Genomic DNA, 17255 nt, shown 5'->3' on the forward strand with positions numbered 1-17255 from the left:
GATCGAAGAGAGAAAGGCCATGCTCAATGAAAAGAAGGTGAAGATCGCCGCCAATGCGGAGGAGGCCAAGATGTTGACCTTGAATGTGGACTCTTTGGATGTCGACGCAAGAACCATCATGCCATCCGTCCGCTATTAGATGTTGCAGTGGTAGAAAGATCAGTAGTTGGCGGCGGTGGACGGCGAGGACGCGGCGGAGGCGTACGCGGACGTGGACGAGGAGGCGGAGGCTGCCTACGCGGCGGCGGCGACACCACCTTGATTAGGGAGCAGACGACTGGGATTGCCGGTCCGGCAGGGCAGAAATGCACGGACTACCAGACTGATATTCTTTTGGATTCGGGCATGTAAAAACTAAGCATAGTTGCCTTTTTTGTTGTGATCAGGCGATCCGATCCGGCACGCTGTGTGGATAGAAGTACGTTTGAATTTGAATTTATTGACAGATATATACTCCTCCCATGCCATAATATAAGAGCGTTTTTAATAAGAACGTATAAGAGCATTTTTGAATAAGAACATTTTTTACCCAAATGCTGTGTTAAATATGCTTTTATATTATGGAACGGAGAGAGTATAAAATAGCGTTGGATGACGATCTCTTATGTCCGTATGCGTGAACAGATGCAGAAGGAAATTTGTGGCTGTCGAAATGACCTAACTCAGCACTAACACTTGACAAATCCTAGTTTCGACAAAATAGTTGGATAAATCCTTACGCACAAAATGTGTTCTTTGACGGTCGCACCTGATTAAATAATGCTCTGGTTTCTCTACATGGATCGTGTTAGCAGTTAACAAAACTGTCGATCAAAACAAAAAGCAAAATGATTTCTCCACTCCTACTACCGCGCGCTGTCCTCTTCAATGGCACGACGAGGCGATGCTCCGGCTGTCGGACGGCACGAACGCCAGCGCGACTAGGACGGCCATAAGCCCCACGGGGACCAGCAGCAGCAGCGACGGCGGGGGCGGGAGCGGCGGCAGGACCAGCGGCAGGAACACCAGCAGCGCGGTCAGGCAGAGGAACAGTACGGCCAGCTCCGCCGTGAAGTACCCCGCGGTCGCGGCGGGCGCCCTCTGCCCCTGCGGCGCCGCCCGTTTCCCCTCCGCGCCGCGCGCCCGCCCTCCTCCGCCGCCGGCCATGGAACTGCTCCTCCTCGCCCTCCTCTCCGTCCACATTCGATCGGCCGGCGTGGACCGTCTCAATTCCAAGCGGAGAGCAACGAGTATGTCCGCCGCTGCCTGATTGTATCAGCAGCAGACAACTTGTACGTGGTACATATAGGGACTAACCAGAAGGGCTCGCTACTTGTTGCAATGGATTGTGATCGAAGATGGCTCTGAATTCGGGCGGCACAATGGCCAAGGACAGATACTGGTGGCGTGGGTGTGGGCGTGGCTGCGCGAGTGCGGGGTCGATCGGCTGCCCCGGATGCGCAAGTGTACCCGTCGGCCAATTGGCCTGTGTTGGGGGGCAGACCCTGAAGATTTGGAGGCCCGGGTGCAATGTATCGGGCGCTTTGGCACCTACGGTCAGCTGGTCATCCTTTGATGGCTGCTTTTCCTCCCGGTGATGCAAGCAGACGAGACAGCCTCACATGGCCGCCGATTTAGTGTTGTTAAGGTTATGCAGGTTCCTCCCCCCTGCCGAGAGAATCCCGTCCGTCCAACAATCTCGTCTCGTAGTCTCTTTGAGACTTATCGGGTGGGGTGCTAGCTATCTAATGGGGTGTAATTATGCCATGTTGACAATCTTCAGTAAGGATAATTTGAAGTTCTTTAGTATTCTCTTCGTCCGAAATTACTTGTCGTAGAAAATGAATAAAAATGAATGTATTTAAAATTATAATACATCCATTTCTCCGACAAGTATTTTCGAACAGAGGGAGTAATTAGTTTCCGGTAATGGCCTCGATGTACTGGCTGGATTGATAACCGGTCGTTGCAAGATCTCAGGCGAGATGTGCAGTATCTCTTCACCGATACTCCCTCCCGTTGGGCCTTGGCAGGGACATGGCAAGATCAAGATAAAGATAATCAGACCGGAAGCCATGGATTTTGTGCATGCACCGGATATTTCTGGCCGATTAAACAAGGCGACCGTGCTGTACTCCCAGGATCGTATCAGCGTATCAGCGGTTCAGAGAGCAGCGGCTTTTCTTACGATATATATAGGCGCGCGGCGTGTTTGCATATCTCTATGGTAAAGGCGAGCGAGCGCAAGTTGGCTGGGGCTGGATTTGGAGCATATTGGACGGGATTGCATGCGAATTAGAGGGCTTGCTTGCTTCCGTGTGCGTGCATACTACTCCATTATGCATAGTCTGTTTTCATGACATAGACTCCCTCTGCAAACCAATATAAGAATTTTTAAATCACTACATATTAGCTTACAAAACATAGTATGCGGTAAGCTATTGAAAACCCCAACATATCGAAGCGGAAGGAAAGATGTTTTCGTTCTTTTGTTCTCATTCATTACAAAATCAGCGGATCCGTAGACACACACACGCTACTCCAAAAGTAAGCCATACCATTTTAACAATCAAACATGGTTGAGTTAAAAGCAAAAAACCATCACATTTGGAGTTAGGTTTGCGGAAAACTATCCAGTACCTAATTTTTTTGTAAAAGTCACCGCGTTTTTAGTAATCTTTTTGCAAAAATCAGTGATCAATTGATTTGGCCTGTTTAATCACTTTCTGATAAGTGGGACCGGAATGTAAGAAGCTGACTTGGCAAAGAATTGACACACACGCCCCTAGATCTAAAAAAGAAAAGCAATCAACCCTCTCTCCTCCCCCTTGGACAACTGCCAAGTGGCAATGCTTGCGCGGCGAGCCGCGCATGGTTTGATCTCGTCGTCGGGCCAGGGAGATAGTCGGGAAGGGGGCAAGGAGCTCGTCAGTGTACGACGCGGCCACGAGATATCGCCGTCGCTGCCCCTTGCCGGCGACAAGAGCCAATGGGAGAGGGGGGTGTCTACGTCAAATTTGAGAGAGGGGGAAGAAAGAGAGATAGAAGATGTGTGTCGCCTCCCTGGATGGAGACAGGCGCGACAGCACTGTCGGGATGTCGTGGCGGGGAGCGTGAGCCCCGGCAGGGCGGACGCAGAGATTAGGAGGAGGTGGAGCGAGGAGGAGATGTGTAGGAGCGAGCGCGGCGGGCGCGGCGTATCCGCCCCCCGAGTGCGTCCCGGTGACGGACGGCGACCGCGAGCAGGTCGGCGCGCCCACGGCACAGCGCCACGACCTCCTGCTCGGCGCGCCTGATTGATTGTATCTGCGTTGGTATTTCTCCGAAGAGGAGAGGATGAAGCAGCACAGCAATGGTAAGTATTTCCCTCAGTTATGAAAACAAGGTTATCAATCCAGTAGGAGGATCCATGCACACTATGTAAACATCACCTGCACACAAATTACAAATACTTGCAACCCAACGCATTAGAAGGGTTGTCAATCCCTTTTCGGTATTGAGATAGATTAAATTGTATGAGATTGGATAAATAGATATAACAAGATAAAATAAATAAAGAAAAAATGCAGCAAGGTATTTATGGTTTTAATATGATAGGAAATAGATCCCGGGGCCGTAGATTTCACTAAAGGCTTCTCTCGAGAAAATAGTGATGACACACAAGTATAGGGGATCTATCGTAGTCTTTTCGATAAGTAAGAGTGTCGAACCCAACGAGGAGCAGAAGGAAATGACAAGCAGTTTTCAGTAGGGTATTCTCTACAAGCACTGAAATTGTCGGTAACAGATAGTTTTATGATAAGGTAATTCGTAACGGGTAACAAGTAACAAAAGTAAACAAGGTGCAGCAAAGTGGCCCAATCGTTTTTGTAGCAAATGACAAGCCTGGACAAACTCTTATATAAAGGAAAGTGCTCCCGAGGACACATGTGAATTATCGTCAAGCTAGTTTTCATCATGCTCATATGATTCGCGTTCGTTACTTTGATAATTTGATATGTGGGTGGACTGGTGCTTGGGTACTGCCCTTCCTTGAACAAGCATCCCACTTATGATTAACCTCCCTCGCAAGCATCCGCAACTACGAAAGAATAATTAAGGTAAACCTAACCATAGCATGAAACATATGGATCCAAATCAGCCCCTTACGAAGCAACACATAAACTATGGTTTAAGCTTCTGTCACTCTAGCAACCCATCATCTACTTATTACTTCCCAATGCCTTCCCCTAGGCCCAAACAATGGTGAAGTGTCATGTAGTCGACGTTCACATAACACCACTACAGAAAGACAACATACATCTCATCAAAATATCGAACAAATACCAAATTCACATGACTACTTATAACAAGACTTCTCCCATGTCCTCAGGAACAAACGTAACTACTCACAAATCATATTCATGTTCATAATTAGAGGGGTATTAATATGCATAAATGATCTGAACATATAATCTTCCACCGAATAAACCAACTAGCATCAACTACAAGGAGTAATCAACACTACTAGCAACCCACATGTACCAATATGAGGTTTTGAGACAAAGATCGGATACAAGAGATGAACTAGGATTTGAGAGGAGATGGTGCTGGTGAAGATTTTGATGGAGATTGATCCCCTCCCGATGAGAGGATCGATGGTGATGACGATGGTGATGACGATGGTGACGATTTCCCCCTCCTGGAGGGATATTTCCCCGACAGAACAGCTCCGCCGGAGCCCTAGATTGGTTTCGCCAGGTTCCACCTCGAGACGGCGGTGCTTCGTCCCGAAAGCTTCCTCCTTATTTTTTTCAGGGCAAAAGACACCTTATACCAGAAGATGGACTTCGGGGGGCTTCCAGGTGGCCCACGAGGCAGGGGCGCGTAGGGTAGGGCGCGCCCTCCACCCTCGTGGACGGTGGGTGGCCCCCCTCTGGTGCTTTATTCGCCCAATATTTTTAATATATTGCAAAACTAACTTTCGTGGAGTTTCAGGACTTTTGGAGTTGTGCAGAATAGGTCTCTAATATTTGCTCCTTTTCCAGCCCAGAATTCCAGCTGTCGGCATTCTCCCTCTTCACGTAAACCTTGTAGAATAAGAGAGAAAAGGCATAAGTATTGTGCCATAATGTGTAATAACAGCCCATAATGCAATAAATATCGATATAAAAGCATGATGCAAAATGGACGTATCAACTCCCCCAAGTTTAGACCTCACTTGTCCTCAAGCGAAAGCCGATATCGAAAAATATGTCCACATGTTTAGAGATAGATGTGTCGATAAAATAAAATACGGACATGAGGGCATCATGATCATTCTTAGAATAGCAACATATATATATTTTCATATGATTTCTTATGCTAAAGTAACAATCTATTCACAATGTAAAGTATGAATCAAAAACTTCATTGAGAAACTAGCAATATAGTTTCTGTCATTGAAGCAATTGCAATTTATCATAACATCGAAAAAAGTCAATATAAGAGCTTTTCAGCAAGTCCACATACTCAACTATCATTTAGTCTTTCACAATTGCTAACACTCACGCAATACTTATGGGTATGAAGTTTTAATTGGACACAGAGAAAGATAGTTTTGCCTCCCAACCTTTTACCTCAAGGGTAACGTCAACAATAATGCTTTATGAAAACCCACATCTAATTAGATATATATATATATATATATATATATATATATATATATATATATCAGGATTTTTCCAACACATAGTGCTTGCCAAACGAAAAAGTGTAAAAAAGAAAGAAAGATGAAGGTCACCATGACTCTTGTATAAGGTATAAGACAAAAAATAAAAGATAGGCCCTTCGCAGATGGAAGCAGATGTTGTCATGTGCTTTTATGGTTGGATGCACAAAATCTTAATGCCAAAGAACGTCACTTTATATTGCCACTTGTGATAAGGACCTTTATTATGCAGTCCGTCGCTTTTATTTCTTCCATATCACAAGCTCGTATAAAGCTTATTTTCTCCACACTAATAGATCATACATATTTAGAGAGCAATTTTTATTGCTTGCAACAATGACAACTTACTTGAAGGATCTTACCCAATCCATAGGTAGATATGGTGGACTCTCATGGCAAAACTGGGTTTAAGGATATTTGGAAGCACAAGTAGTATCTCTACTTGGTGCAAAGAATTTGGCTAGCATGAGGGGGAAAGACAAGCTCAACATGTTGGATGATCCATGACAATATAATTTATTTCGGATGTAAGAAAACATAACCATTACGTTGTCTTCCTTGTCCAACATCAACTTTTTAGCATATCATATTTTAATGAGTGCTCACAATCATAAAAGATGTCCAAGATAGTATATTTATATGTGAAAACCTCTCTTTCTTTATTACTTCCTATTAATTGCAACGATGACCAAATCTATGTTTGGCAGCTCTCAACAACTTTTATTCAGCATACTCTTTATATGTGAAGTCATTACTCTCCATAAGATCAATATGGTCTTTTTATTTCTTTTTATTCTTTCTCTCCTTTTTTCTTTTTATTATTCCCTCAAGATCATAGCAAGATAACCAAGCCCTCGACTCAAGACTAATCTTTATTATATATAGCTCATGGACTCGATTACATAGATAAGGATCAACACAAAAACTCAAAGCTAGATCATACTGAACTTTATTCTACTGGATCAATATATAACCAAAAGGATCAAACTAAGAAAAACGGTAAAGATAGAAGTGTGATGGTGATACAATACCGGGGCACCTCCCCCAAGCTTGGCAGTTGCCAAGGGGAGTGCCCATACCCATGTATTTATGTCTGTTTCTTCGGAGGTGGTGGTGATGGAGTTGTTGATAATGTAGGCTTGTCGTCCATCTTCCAAGGCATAGGCTCACCATCATAGAAGGATGACTGAGTCTCCGGAATCCTCAAATCTGCAGCCAAACTCATCCTCCTGAATCTATATTCATACTCACAGTTTTGGTTTTGCAGGTCATAGATCTAGGCTTGGAGGTGCTCGATTTTATCGTGAAGCTTGAAGATGGTCTCCCCAATGTTCTTGGCATCCAGCTTGTGGTTGTTGGTGAACTCCGCGATCATCATGTGGTTGGCGTTGAGTCTGCGTTCCACCATCCCCTGGCACTTGAAAACTTGTTGCTCCATTGCTTCGAGTCTTGTCTCCATGCTTCCGGTCCGCCTTGGTCCCTCAACATCGCGGATGTGCAGCACCCCCTCATGCATCTCAATGGTTTGAGGGTGTTGCATCACCTCCGCGAGGTAGGGGTTGATGACCTTCTCGAAAAATTTGTCCTTGGGAGCGCTTGAAGACATCATGGTGATCTAGATCTGTCAGAAAAACAGCTCGAAACAAAAGCAGAGGATATTTGCATGGTACGATGGTCAAAACCTTCGGGAGATTATATAGTGAATTTTTACTGACCAAAAGAAGTATCGTGCAAGAAAACGGAGTCCGAAGGGCACACGAGGTGCCCACGAGGCAGGGGGGCGCGCCCTCCACCCTCGTGGATGCCTCGTGTCCCTTTCGGACTACTTCTTATTTCCCTATTTTCTTAAATATTCCAAAACGGAGAAAAATTGCTATTAGAACTGTTTTGGAGTCGGTTTACTTACCGTACCACATACCCATTCCTTTTCGGAGTCTGAAACGTTCTGGAAAGTGTCCCTTATGTACTCCTCCGGGGTTACGGTGTCAATAACATTGGTTTCAACATTTATGGGATTACCTGAGATATAATGTTTGATTCTTTGACCGTTCACCACCTTTGGATTTGTGCCTTCGAAGTTGTTGATTTTTATGGCACCGGAACGATAGACCTCCTCGATAACGTAAGGACCTTCCCATTTAGATAGGAGTTTTCCTGCAAAAAATCTTAAACGAGAGTTGTATAACAAAACATAATCACCTACATTAAACTCACGCTTTTGTATCCTTTTGTCATGTCATCTTTTAACCTTTTCTTTAAACAGTTTGGCATTCTCATAGGCCTGGGTTCTCCACTCATCAAGTGAGCTGATGTCAAATAGTCTCTTCTCACCGGCAAGTTTGAAATCATAATTGAGCTCTTTAATGGTCCAATATGCCTTATGTTCTAGTTCGAGAGGTAAGTGACATGCTTTTCCATAAACCATTTTATACGGAGACATACCCATAGGATTTTTATATGCAATTCTATAGGCCCATAATGCATCATCAAGTTTCTTGGACCAATTCTTTCTAGATCTATTAACAGTCTTTTGCAAAATTAATTTAATCTATCTATTACTCAGTTCTACTTGACCACTAAACTGTGGGTGATATGGAGATGCAATTCTATGATTAACATCATACTTAGCAAGCATTTTACAAAAAGCACCATGAATAAAATGTGAACCACCATCAGTCATTAAGTATCTAGGGACTCCAAACCTTGGAAAAATAACTTCTTTAAGCATCTTAATAGAGGTGTTATGATCAGCACTACTAGTTGGAATAGCTTCTACCCACTTAGTAACGTAATCAACAGCAACTAAAATATGTGTATACCCGTTAGAGGAAGGAAAAGGTCCCATATAATCAAAGCCCCAAACATCAAATGGTTCAATAACAAGTGAATAGTTCATAGGCATTTCTTGACGTCTACTAATATTACCAATTCTTTGACATTCATCACAAGACAAGACAAACTTACGGGCGTCCTTGAAAAGAGTAGGCTAATGAAAACCGGATTGCAATACCTTATGTGCAGTTCTATCTCCAGCGTGGTGTCCTCCATAAGCCTCGGAGTAACACTTGCGTAGGATCTGTTCCTGTTCATGCTCAGGTACACAACGTCTAAAACACCATCTACTCCTTTATAAAGGTGTGGGTCATCCCAGAATTAATGTCTTAAATCATAGAAAAACTTTTTCTTTTGCTGGTATGTGAAACTAGGTGGTATAAATTTAGCAACAATGTAATTAGAATAATCAACATACCATGGAGCAGTACGAGAAGCATTTATGACAGCTAATTGTTCATCAGGAAAGCTATCATCAATAGGTAGTGGGTCATCAAGAACATTCTCTAACCTAGATAAGTTGTCTGCAACGGGGTTCTCAGCTCCCTTTCTATCAATAATATGATAATCAAATTCTTGTAGCAAGAGAACCCATCTAATAAGTCTAGGTTTAGCATCTTTCTTTTTCGTAAGATATTTAATAGCAGCATGATCAGTGTGAATAGTTACTTTAGAATCAACAATATAAGGTCTGAACTTATCACAAGCAAATACAACTGCTAAAAAATCATTTTCAGTAGTAGCATAATTTCTCCGGGCACTGTCTAGCATTACTCTTACGAACCACAGTTGAAGCTTTAGCATGATCCTTTATTCTAACAGGGAAAGGTGGTTTCTCAATATAAGCGGTAGGAACAATAGGATCAACATTATAAGTAATAGTCTTTTCTTCAACTTTAATAGGTTCAACTACTTTTACTTCAATGGGAGGATGATATTTAAACCACTTCTCCTTAGGGAGATCAACATGAGTAGCAAATGATTCATAGAAAGAAGCTACTATCTCAGAGTCAAGTCCATATTTAGTGCTAAATTCACAAAAAGCATTGGTATCCATAAAAGATTTAACACAATCAAACTTAGGTGTTATACCTGACTCCTTACCTTCGCCGAGTTCCCAATCTTCAGAGTTGCGTTTACTTCTTTCCAATAAATCCCATTTGAATTCAATAGTCTTCATCATAAAAGAACCAATACAAGAAGTATCGAGCATGGAGCGATTATTGAGAGAAGCCGAGCATAATTTTTTTGAATAATAATTTCTTTTGAGAGCCCATGATTGGGGCATGAATATAACATTGACTTAAGCCTCCCCCAAGCTTGAGCGATACTTTCTCCTTCGTGAGGCCAAAAATTATATATATATAATTACGATCACGATGAACCAGATGCATAGGATAAAACTTCTGATGAAATTCCAATTTCAATCGGTTGTATTTCCATGATCCAATATCATCACATAGCCTAAACCATGTCAATGCCTTTCCCTTCAAAGATAAAGGGAAGACCTTCTTCTTGATAACATCCTCGGGCATACCTGCAAGCTTAAATAATCCACAAACTTCATCCACATAGATTAGGTGCATATCGGGATGTACTGTTCCATCTCCTGTAAAAGGATTAGCTAGCAGTTTCCCTATCATACCCGAAGGAATTTCAATGTAAACATTTTCAGTAGGTACAGTAGGTTGAGGAGCAACTCTTTGCTCTACTGGTCGGGGTGAAGATACCCCGAACAAGCCCCTTAAGGGATTATTTTCCATAGTAACAAGTGACAGTAAATTTCAGCACACTATATAAATTTTTCCTTACCAAATTCCACCTACCAAAGGCGCTTCACTCCCCGGCAACGGCGCCTGAAAAGAGTCATGATGACCCACAAGTATAGGGGATCTATCGTAGTCTTTTTGATAAGTAAGAGTGTCGAACCCAACGAGGAGCAGAAGGAAATGACAAGCAGTTTTCAGTAAGGTATTCTCTACAAGCACTGAAATTATCGGTAACAGATATTTTTATGATAAGATAATTCGTAACGGGTAACAAGTAACAAAATTAAACAAGGTGCAGCAAGGTGGCCCAATCCTTTTTGTAGCAAAGGACAAGCCTAGACAAACTCTTATATAAAGGAAAGCGCTCCCGAGGACACATGTGAATTATCGTCAAGCTAGTTTTCATCATGCTCATATGATTCACGTTTGTTACTTTGATAATTTGATATGTGGGTGGACCGGTGCTTGGGTACTGCCCTTCCTTGAACAAGCATCCCACTTATGATTAACCTCCCTCGCAAGCATCTGCAACTACGAAAGAATAATTAAGGTAAACCTAACCATAGCATGAAACATATGGATCCAAATCAGCCCCTTAAGAAGCAACGCATAAACTAGGGTTTAAGCTTCTGTCACTCTAGCAACCCATCATCTACTTATTACTTCCCAATGCCTTCCCCTAGGCCCAAATAATGGTGAAGCGTCATGTAGTCGACGTTCACATAACACCACTAGAGGAAAGCCAACATACATCTCATCAAAATATCAAACGAATACCAAATTCACATGACTACTTATAACAAGACTTCTCCCATGTCCTCGGGAACAAACGTAACTACTCACAAATCATATTCATGTTCATAATCAGAGAGGTATTAATATGCATAAAGGATCTGAACATATAATCTTCCATCGAATAAACCAACTAGCATCAACTACAAGGAGTAATCAACACTACTAGCAACCCACAGGTACCAATATGAGGTTTTGAGACAAAGATCGGATACAAGAGATGAACTAGGGTTTGAGAGGAGATGGTGCTGGTGAAGATGTTGATGGAGATTGACCCCCTCCCGATGAGAGGATCGATGGTGATGACGATGGTGACGATTTCCCCCTCCCGGAGGGATATTTCCCCGGCAGAACAGCTCCGCCGGAGCCCTAGATTGGTTTCGCCAGGTTCCACCTCGAGACGGCGGCGCTTCGTGCCGAAAGCTTCCTCCTTATTTTTTCCAGGGCAAAAGACACCTTATACCAGAAGATGGGCATCGGGGGGCTTCCAGGTGGCCCACAAGGCAGGGGGGCGCGCCCTCCACCCTCGTGGACGGTGGGTGGCCCCCCTCTGGTGCTTTCTTCACCCATTATTTTTAATATATTCCAAAACTGACTTTCGTGGAGTTTCAGGACTTTTGGAGTTGTGCATAATAGGTCTCTATTATTTGCTCCTTTTCCAGCCCAGTATTCCAGCTGTCGGCATTCTCCCTCTTCATGTAAACCTTGTAAAATAAGAGAGAAAAGGCATAAGTATTTGTGCCATAATGTGTAATAACAGCCCATAATGCAATAAATATCGATATAAAAGCATGATGCAAAATGGACGTATCAAATAGCATACGGTGGGTAAACAAATTACTGTTGGGAAATTGATTGAAAAGCGAATAATTATGACGATACCCAAGGCAATGATCATGTATATAGGCATCACGTCCAAGATTAGTAGACCGACTCCTGCCTTCATCTACTACTATTACTCCACACATCGACCACTATCCAGCATGCATCTAATGTATTAAGTTCATGAAGAAACGGAGTAATGCAATAAGAACGATGACATGACGTAGACAAGATCTATTCATGTAGAAATATACCCCATCTTTTTATCCTTAATAGCAACGATACATGCGTGTCATCTCTCTTTCTGTCACCGAGATTATGCACCACAAGGTTGAACCCATCACAAAGCATCTCTTCCCATGGCAAGAAAAATCAATATAGTTGGCCAACCAAACCAAACTTTTGAAGAAGAAATACGAGGCTATAACAATCATGCATAAAAGAGTTCAGCAAAGACTCAAATAATATTCATAGATAGAACTGATCATAAACTCACAATTCATCGGATCCCAACAAACACACCGCAAAATTCATTACATCAAATAGATCTCCAAGAACATCAAGAAGAACATTGTATTGAAGATCAAAAAGAGAGAATAAGCCATCTAGCTACTACCTATGGATCTATAGGTCTTTAGTAAACTACTCACGCATCATCTGAGGGGCAAGGGTGTTGATGAAGAACCCCTTTGTGATTGTTGACCCATCCGGCAGAGTGCTGGAGAAGGCCTCTAGATTGGATCTCGTGGTTCTAGAACTTGCGGCGGCGGAAACTATTTTCTATCGACTCCCCTAGGGTTTTTGGGATTTTAGAGTATTTATAGAGCTGATAGGTGGTGGAGAAGCTTCCCGTCGGCCCTACTACCCACCAGGGCGCGCCTGGGGCCTCTGGCGTGCCCTGGTGCCTAGTGGGCCCCACAGGCCTCCTCTAGTGCACTTCCTTGGCCTCCTGGGTGTCTTCTGGGCAGAAAAAATTCTTCAAAAAGTTTCATGGCATTTGGACTCCGTTTGGTATTGATTTTCTGTGAAGTAAAAAACAACAACTGGCACTGAGCACTATATCAATAGGTTAGTCCCACAAAATAATATAAAGTTGCTAGTAAATGAATATAAACATCTAAGATTGATAATATAACAACATAGAACAATCAAAAATAGATACGTTGGAGACGTATCAGCGCCCGCGACGCAACGCCTCAACCTCCTGCTAATTGTGCCCGTGTAGCGCTTTAAAGCTCCGTCGAGCCATGGGTGCCCTCATGTACAACCCCGACTTGCTGGCTATCCGCGCGCTGCCCAGGTTGCCTGAGCGCAAGTACATTTCCATCTCCCTCATCGCCGACGTGTTCGACCAAATCCCCAAGCTCCACAAGAAGCGATGTTGTGAGGCCTGTTGGAAATATGCCCTAGAGGCAATAATATTTGTATTATTATATTTCCATATTCATAATTAATAGTTTATATTCTATGCTATAACTGCTATGTCCTGGAATATGCGATTCAGTGAAAAACTCATATGCACGTGTGGAATGATAAATGGTAAATAAAAGGTTCCTAGTCTCGCTTCTAAGACTAGCTCAAGTGTTGTTTGTGATCACATTTTCTGGATCTTAAGATATCTTTAAGTGTAACGATAGTCCTAAAACAACATTGAGATTATGACATTGGAAGAGCGATCATATTGAATCGACCAAATCTTGTTTGTTATGAATTGAGTTAATATCGTATGCATTCAATTGTAATAACACGGAGTGTTGACGTGTGATATTTCTCCTTAGACCATGAGAGTATCATGGTCACTTCTTACCGTACGGTGGGCCTTGGGGTTTCTCAAACGTCACTTGTAACACGGTGATCATAACGACAACTTACAGATGCATCAATTTTTTTGACAAGTGGGTAGATAGCTCGAGAGTGGGATTTGCTCCTCCGACGATGGAGATATATTCTTAGGGCCCTCTCGGTGTGACGACATCAATCATCATCTAGCTAGACACAAGTGACTATTTCACGGGGATGCCGGAACACAATAAAGAGAAAGAAGAACAAAACCGGCAACGAGGATTTCGGTATAGTGAGCATGGTAATGACTCGAGAGGATACCAATACATCTCGGGGTTTGTAAAGTATCGCGAAGCAATGGGAACAACACATGATAACCAAAGGTTCACTCGAATATCATTCATGTGCTCATAGGGTCGATACGGACGTCCACGGTCCCACTGTCGGCCATTGAACGAACTGTTTCGTTCAAGTCTGTGAGTTATCGAACCTACGAGGTCACAAACTTAAGAAAATCACGATCTGCTGAGTGTTAGAAGGACAGGAGTGATGAGAATATATTTGTGGAATTGTTTCATTAATATTCGGAAATCGGAATAGTTCCGAGAGGATCCAGAAGCGTTTCGGAGTCACCGGAAGGGTTTCGGTGAATATCAGGTAATACCGGGTATTACCTATATATATATATATGTGTGTGAAAATTGTTTCTAGAGATGTTAAAATATATACAAAATGGTCTAGAAGTATTTAGAACATTTTATATTTAATTTAAATATCAACGGGTCCTTAAAAGGCCAAGAGGTGGAAGCCAACTTGGGCCACAAAGGCCCAAGTTGAGGAGGCGCCCCCTTCCTTGTGGGGAGGGGGGGCGAATCGTACAAGGGGAGGAGTTGGACTCCTCCCCCTTTGGATGGCGCCCCAAGGAGGCTTTTCCCTCCTTGGTGGCATCCCTACTCCTCCTCCCCTCTAACCTATATATACTTGAGGTATTGGCCACAATTGAATATACAAGTTTTGGAGCCTCCTCTAATTCTTCTAGTTCATGTTCTAGTTGGTCCTAGTTGACTCACTAGAGCGTGGTTGCTACTTGAGCGAGGTTGCGTTGATTTTTCCCTTGAAGAGGAAAGGGTGATGCAGCAAAGTAGAGATAAGTATTTTCCTTAGTTAAGAACCAAGGTATCAAACCAGTAGGAGGTACAAGCAAGTTCCCAAATACATGCATCTGCACAAACTAACAAACACTTGCACACAACGCGAAAAAGGGTTGTCAATCCCTTCACGGTCACTTGCAAGAGTGAGATCTAATAGAGATAGATATAAAAGATAAGTAAAATGCAAAATAAAGTAAATATAAATAAATTACAACAAGCTATTTTTGGGTTTTTGGTTTTATAGATCGGAAAATATATGATGGAAATTCACTAGAGGCTTCTCTCTCGAAGAAAGCATACGGTGGATAAACAAATTACTGTTGATCAATTGATAGAAAAAGCGCAAAGTTATGATAATATACAAGGAAATGATCATGAATATAGGCATCACGTCTATTGATTTGGTTTGGCCAACTAGATTGATTTTTCTTGCAATGGGAGAGGTGCTTTGTAATGGGTTCGATCTTGCGGTGCTCAATGCCAGTGACAGAAAGGGACATGACACGTATTTGTATTGTTGCCATTAAGGATAAAAGGATGAGGTTTATTCATGTGTGAGTTTACTTTGTCTACATCATGTCATCTTGCTTAAGGCGTTACTCCGTTCTTAGGAACTTAATACTCTAGATGCTTGCTGGATAGCGGTCGATACGTGGAGTAATAGTAGTAGATGCAGGCAGGAGTCGGTCTACTTGTCTCGGGCGTGATGCCTATATACATGATCATTGCCTTGGATATCGTCATGATTATTTGCTTTTCTATCAATTGCCCAACAGTAATTTGTTTACCTACCATATGTTATTTTCAAGAGAGAAGCCTCTAGTGAAAACTATGGCCCCCAGGGTCTACTTCTATCATACATTAAAAATCCTAAAAATACGCTGCTGCACTTTTACCTTATTTATTTTTAACTAAAGGAAATACTTATCTCTACTGTACTGCATCATCCTCTCCTCTTCGAGGAAATCCCAACGCCGTTCACAAGTAGCACACGCTACAACTATATGATTTGTTGTAGCGCGTGGTGTAGAGCTCGCGCTGCTACTAATGCTCGACCCGGGGTACCTGAGAGCCCGCTTAGCAGCAATGGTTGTTGGGCCACCACGCGCTACTACTAACATATACCTGTAGCGGCGGCCTTACGCCCGCGCTACTGCTAAATATCTACCTATAGTCTTTTCCCTAGTAGTGAAAAATAGCTGTGATCCCTCGTAGTGAAGGACATAAAATGGTGAAGCATGGATGTGCTCCAAAAAGGTGTAGCACGTGTGCTTCATCGCAAAGCGTAGGTGTGCTTTGGTGGATGGAGCACGGGTGTGGGCCACATAGGTGCTCCAAAGGCGGAGCACATGTGCGATTCACCATAAACATAGGTGTGTTCCGACGAATGAAGCAAAGGTGTTCCTTAGAAAGAAAAAAAAAAGGTGAAGCATAGATGTGCTCCACGGTTGAGCACATGCATGCTTCATTGCGAAGCGTGGGTGTGCTCCAGTAGGTGGAGCATGGGTGTGCCCGCGAGCACAAAATGTGTGCTTTGCGATGAAGCACAACCTTACTCCCTAGCAGAGCGCACCTATACTTCTTTTGGTGGATCGCATCCAAACCGAAAAAGGCAAAAATTCAACGCGATCCCCACTCTTTCCGCCTTGTGTCAAATGCGGAACACACCGGAGATCGACCTCGACGCACGGTGTTGCACCTCTTTTCGCGCAAGATAGCGAAGCGGGGTGACCCCGCAAGGGCTAACCATGATGCGCTTAGTAGCCTGCATGGGGTCCAACCAGGATCTCGTGATGCAGTTTAGCCCTTTTGGTTGCATGCCTTGCACAATCATCTCGTCTCACATGACGTTTAAAGCACCTTTGGGCCTGGTTAAGGAGGAACACTCGAGTCAAATGTTTCGAGCGAGGCAGGCCCGAGCGATGCAAACAAGCTGACATGAGTGGGTCTCATGGTGCAGTTATATGCGAGCTCGTGCAAGCTGAGTGCATCTTGTATGCCAGTTTGCATGTGTTTTATTGTAATCTCCTTCCTTAATCTCTTTCACCTAACCCCTTCTAATCTATACAACGGTGCATCTATTCAAGATAATCTTTATACACAAAAAAGATGCAAATCAACCTTTTAGTTTCATTCAGAAGATCGATTCCCAACTTCATGGACTGTAAATCTTTAATTTTGTACTAATGTTTGGAGGTTTTTTGGATGAATTTGGCAACATCTTCACACTCGGTCGAAAATTTGAAATATCTTTCACCACTAGTTTCATCTCGTTGTTTCACATGACTTATGTATTGCACGTTTTCTATTTCGGCGATCGTAGACAAGTAGATCTACATATCCCTAGCGAACTCTCCAAATGCATACGTGTGGTCTGTTTTAATGACACTTCTTAATCTTCTTCATCAAGTCCCTTCTAATCTACAATATGATGCTTTG

The 17255-nt window shown here is 43.0% G+C and overlaps 1 protein-coding gene across 1 annotated transcript; it reads right to left on the reverse strand.

Moving 5' to 3' along the window:
* Positions 1 to 715: 715 nt before the first annotated feature.
* Positions 716 to 1621, reverse strand: LOC109780605 (protein AUXIN-REGULATED GENE INVOLVED IN ORGAN SIZE-like). The gene has a single exon (XM_020339186.4). It carries the CDS (start codon positions 1180 to 1182, stop codon positions 865 to 867), a length of 318 nt encoding a protein of 105 aa, XP_020194775.1. The 5' UTR covers positions 1183 to 1621; the 3' UTR covers positions 716 to 864.
* Between the last annotated feature and the right edge of the window lie 15634 nt (positions 1622 to 17255).

This window comes from Aegilops tauschii, chromosome 1 (genome assembly GCF_002575655.3).
Source record: "Aegilops tauschii subsp. strangulata cultivar AL8/78 chromosome 1, Aet v6.0, whole genome shotgun sequence".
Taxonomy (NCBI): Eukaryota; Viridiplantae; Streptophyta; class Magnoliopsida; order Poales; family Poaceae; genus Aegilops; species Aegilops tauschii.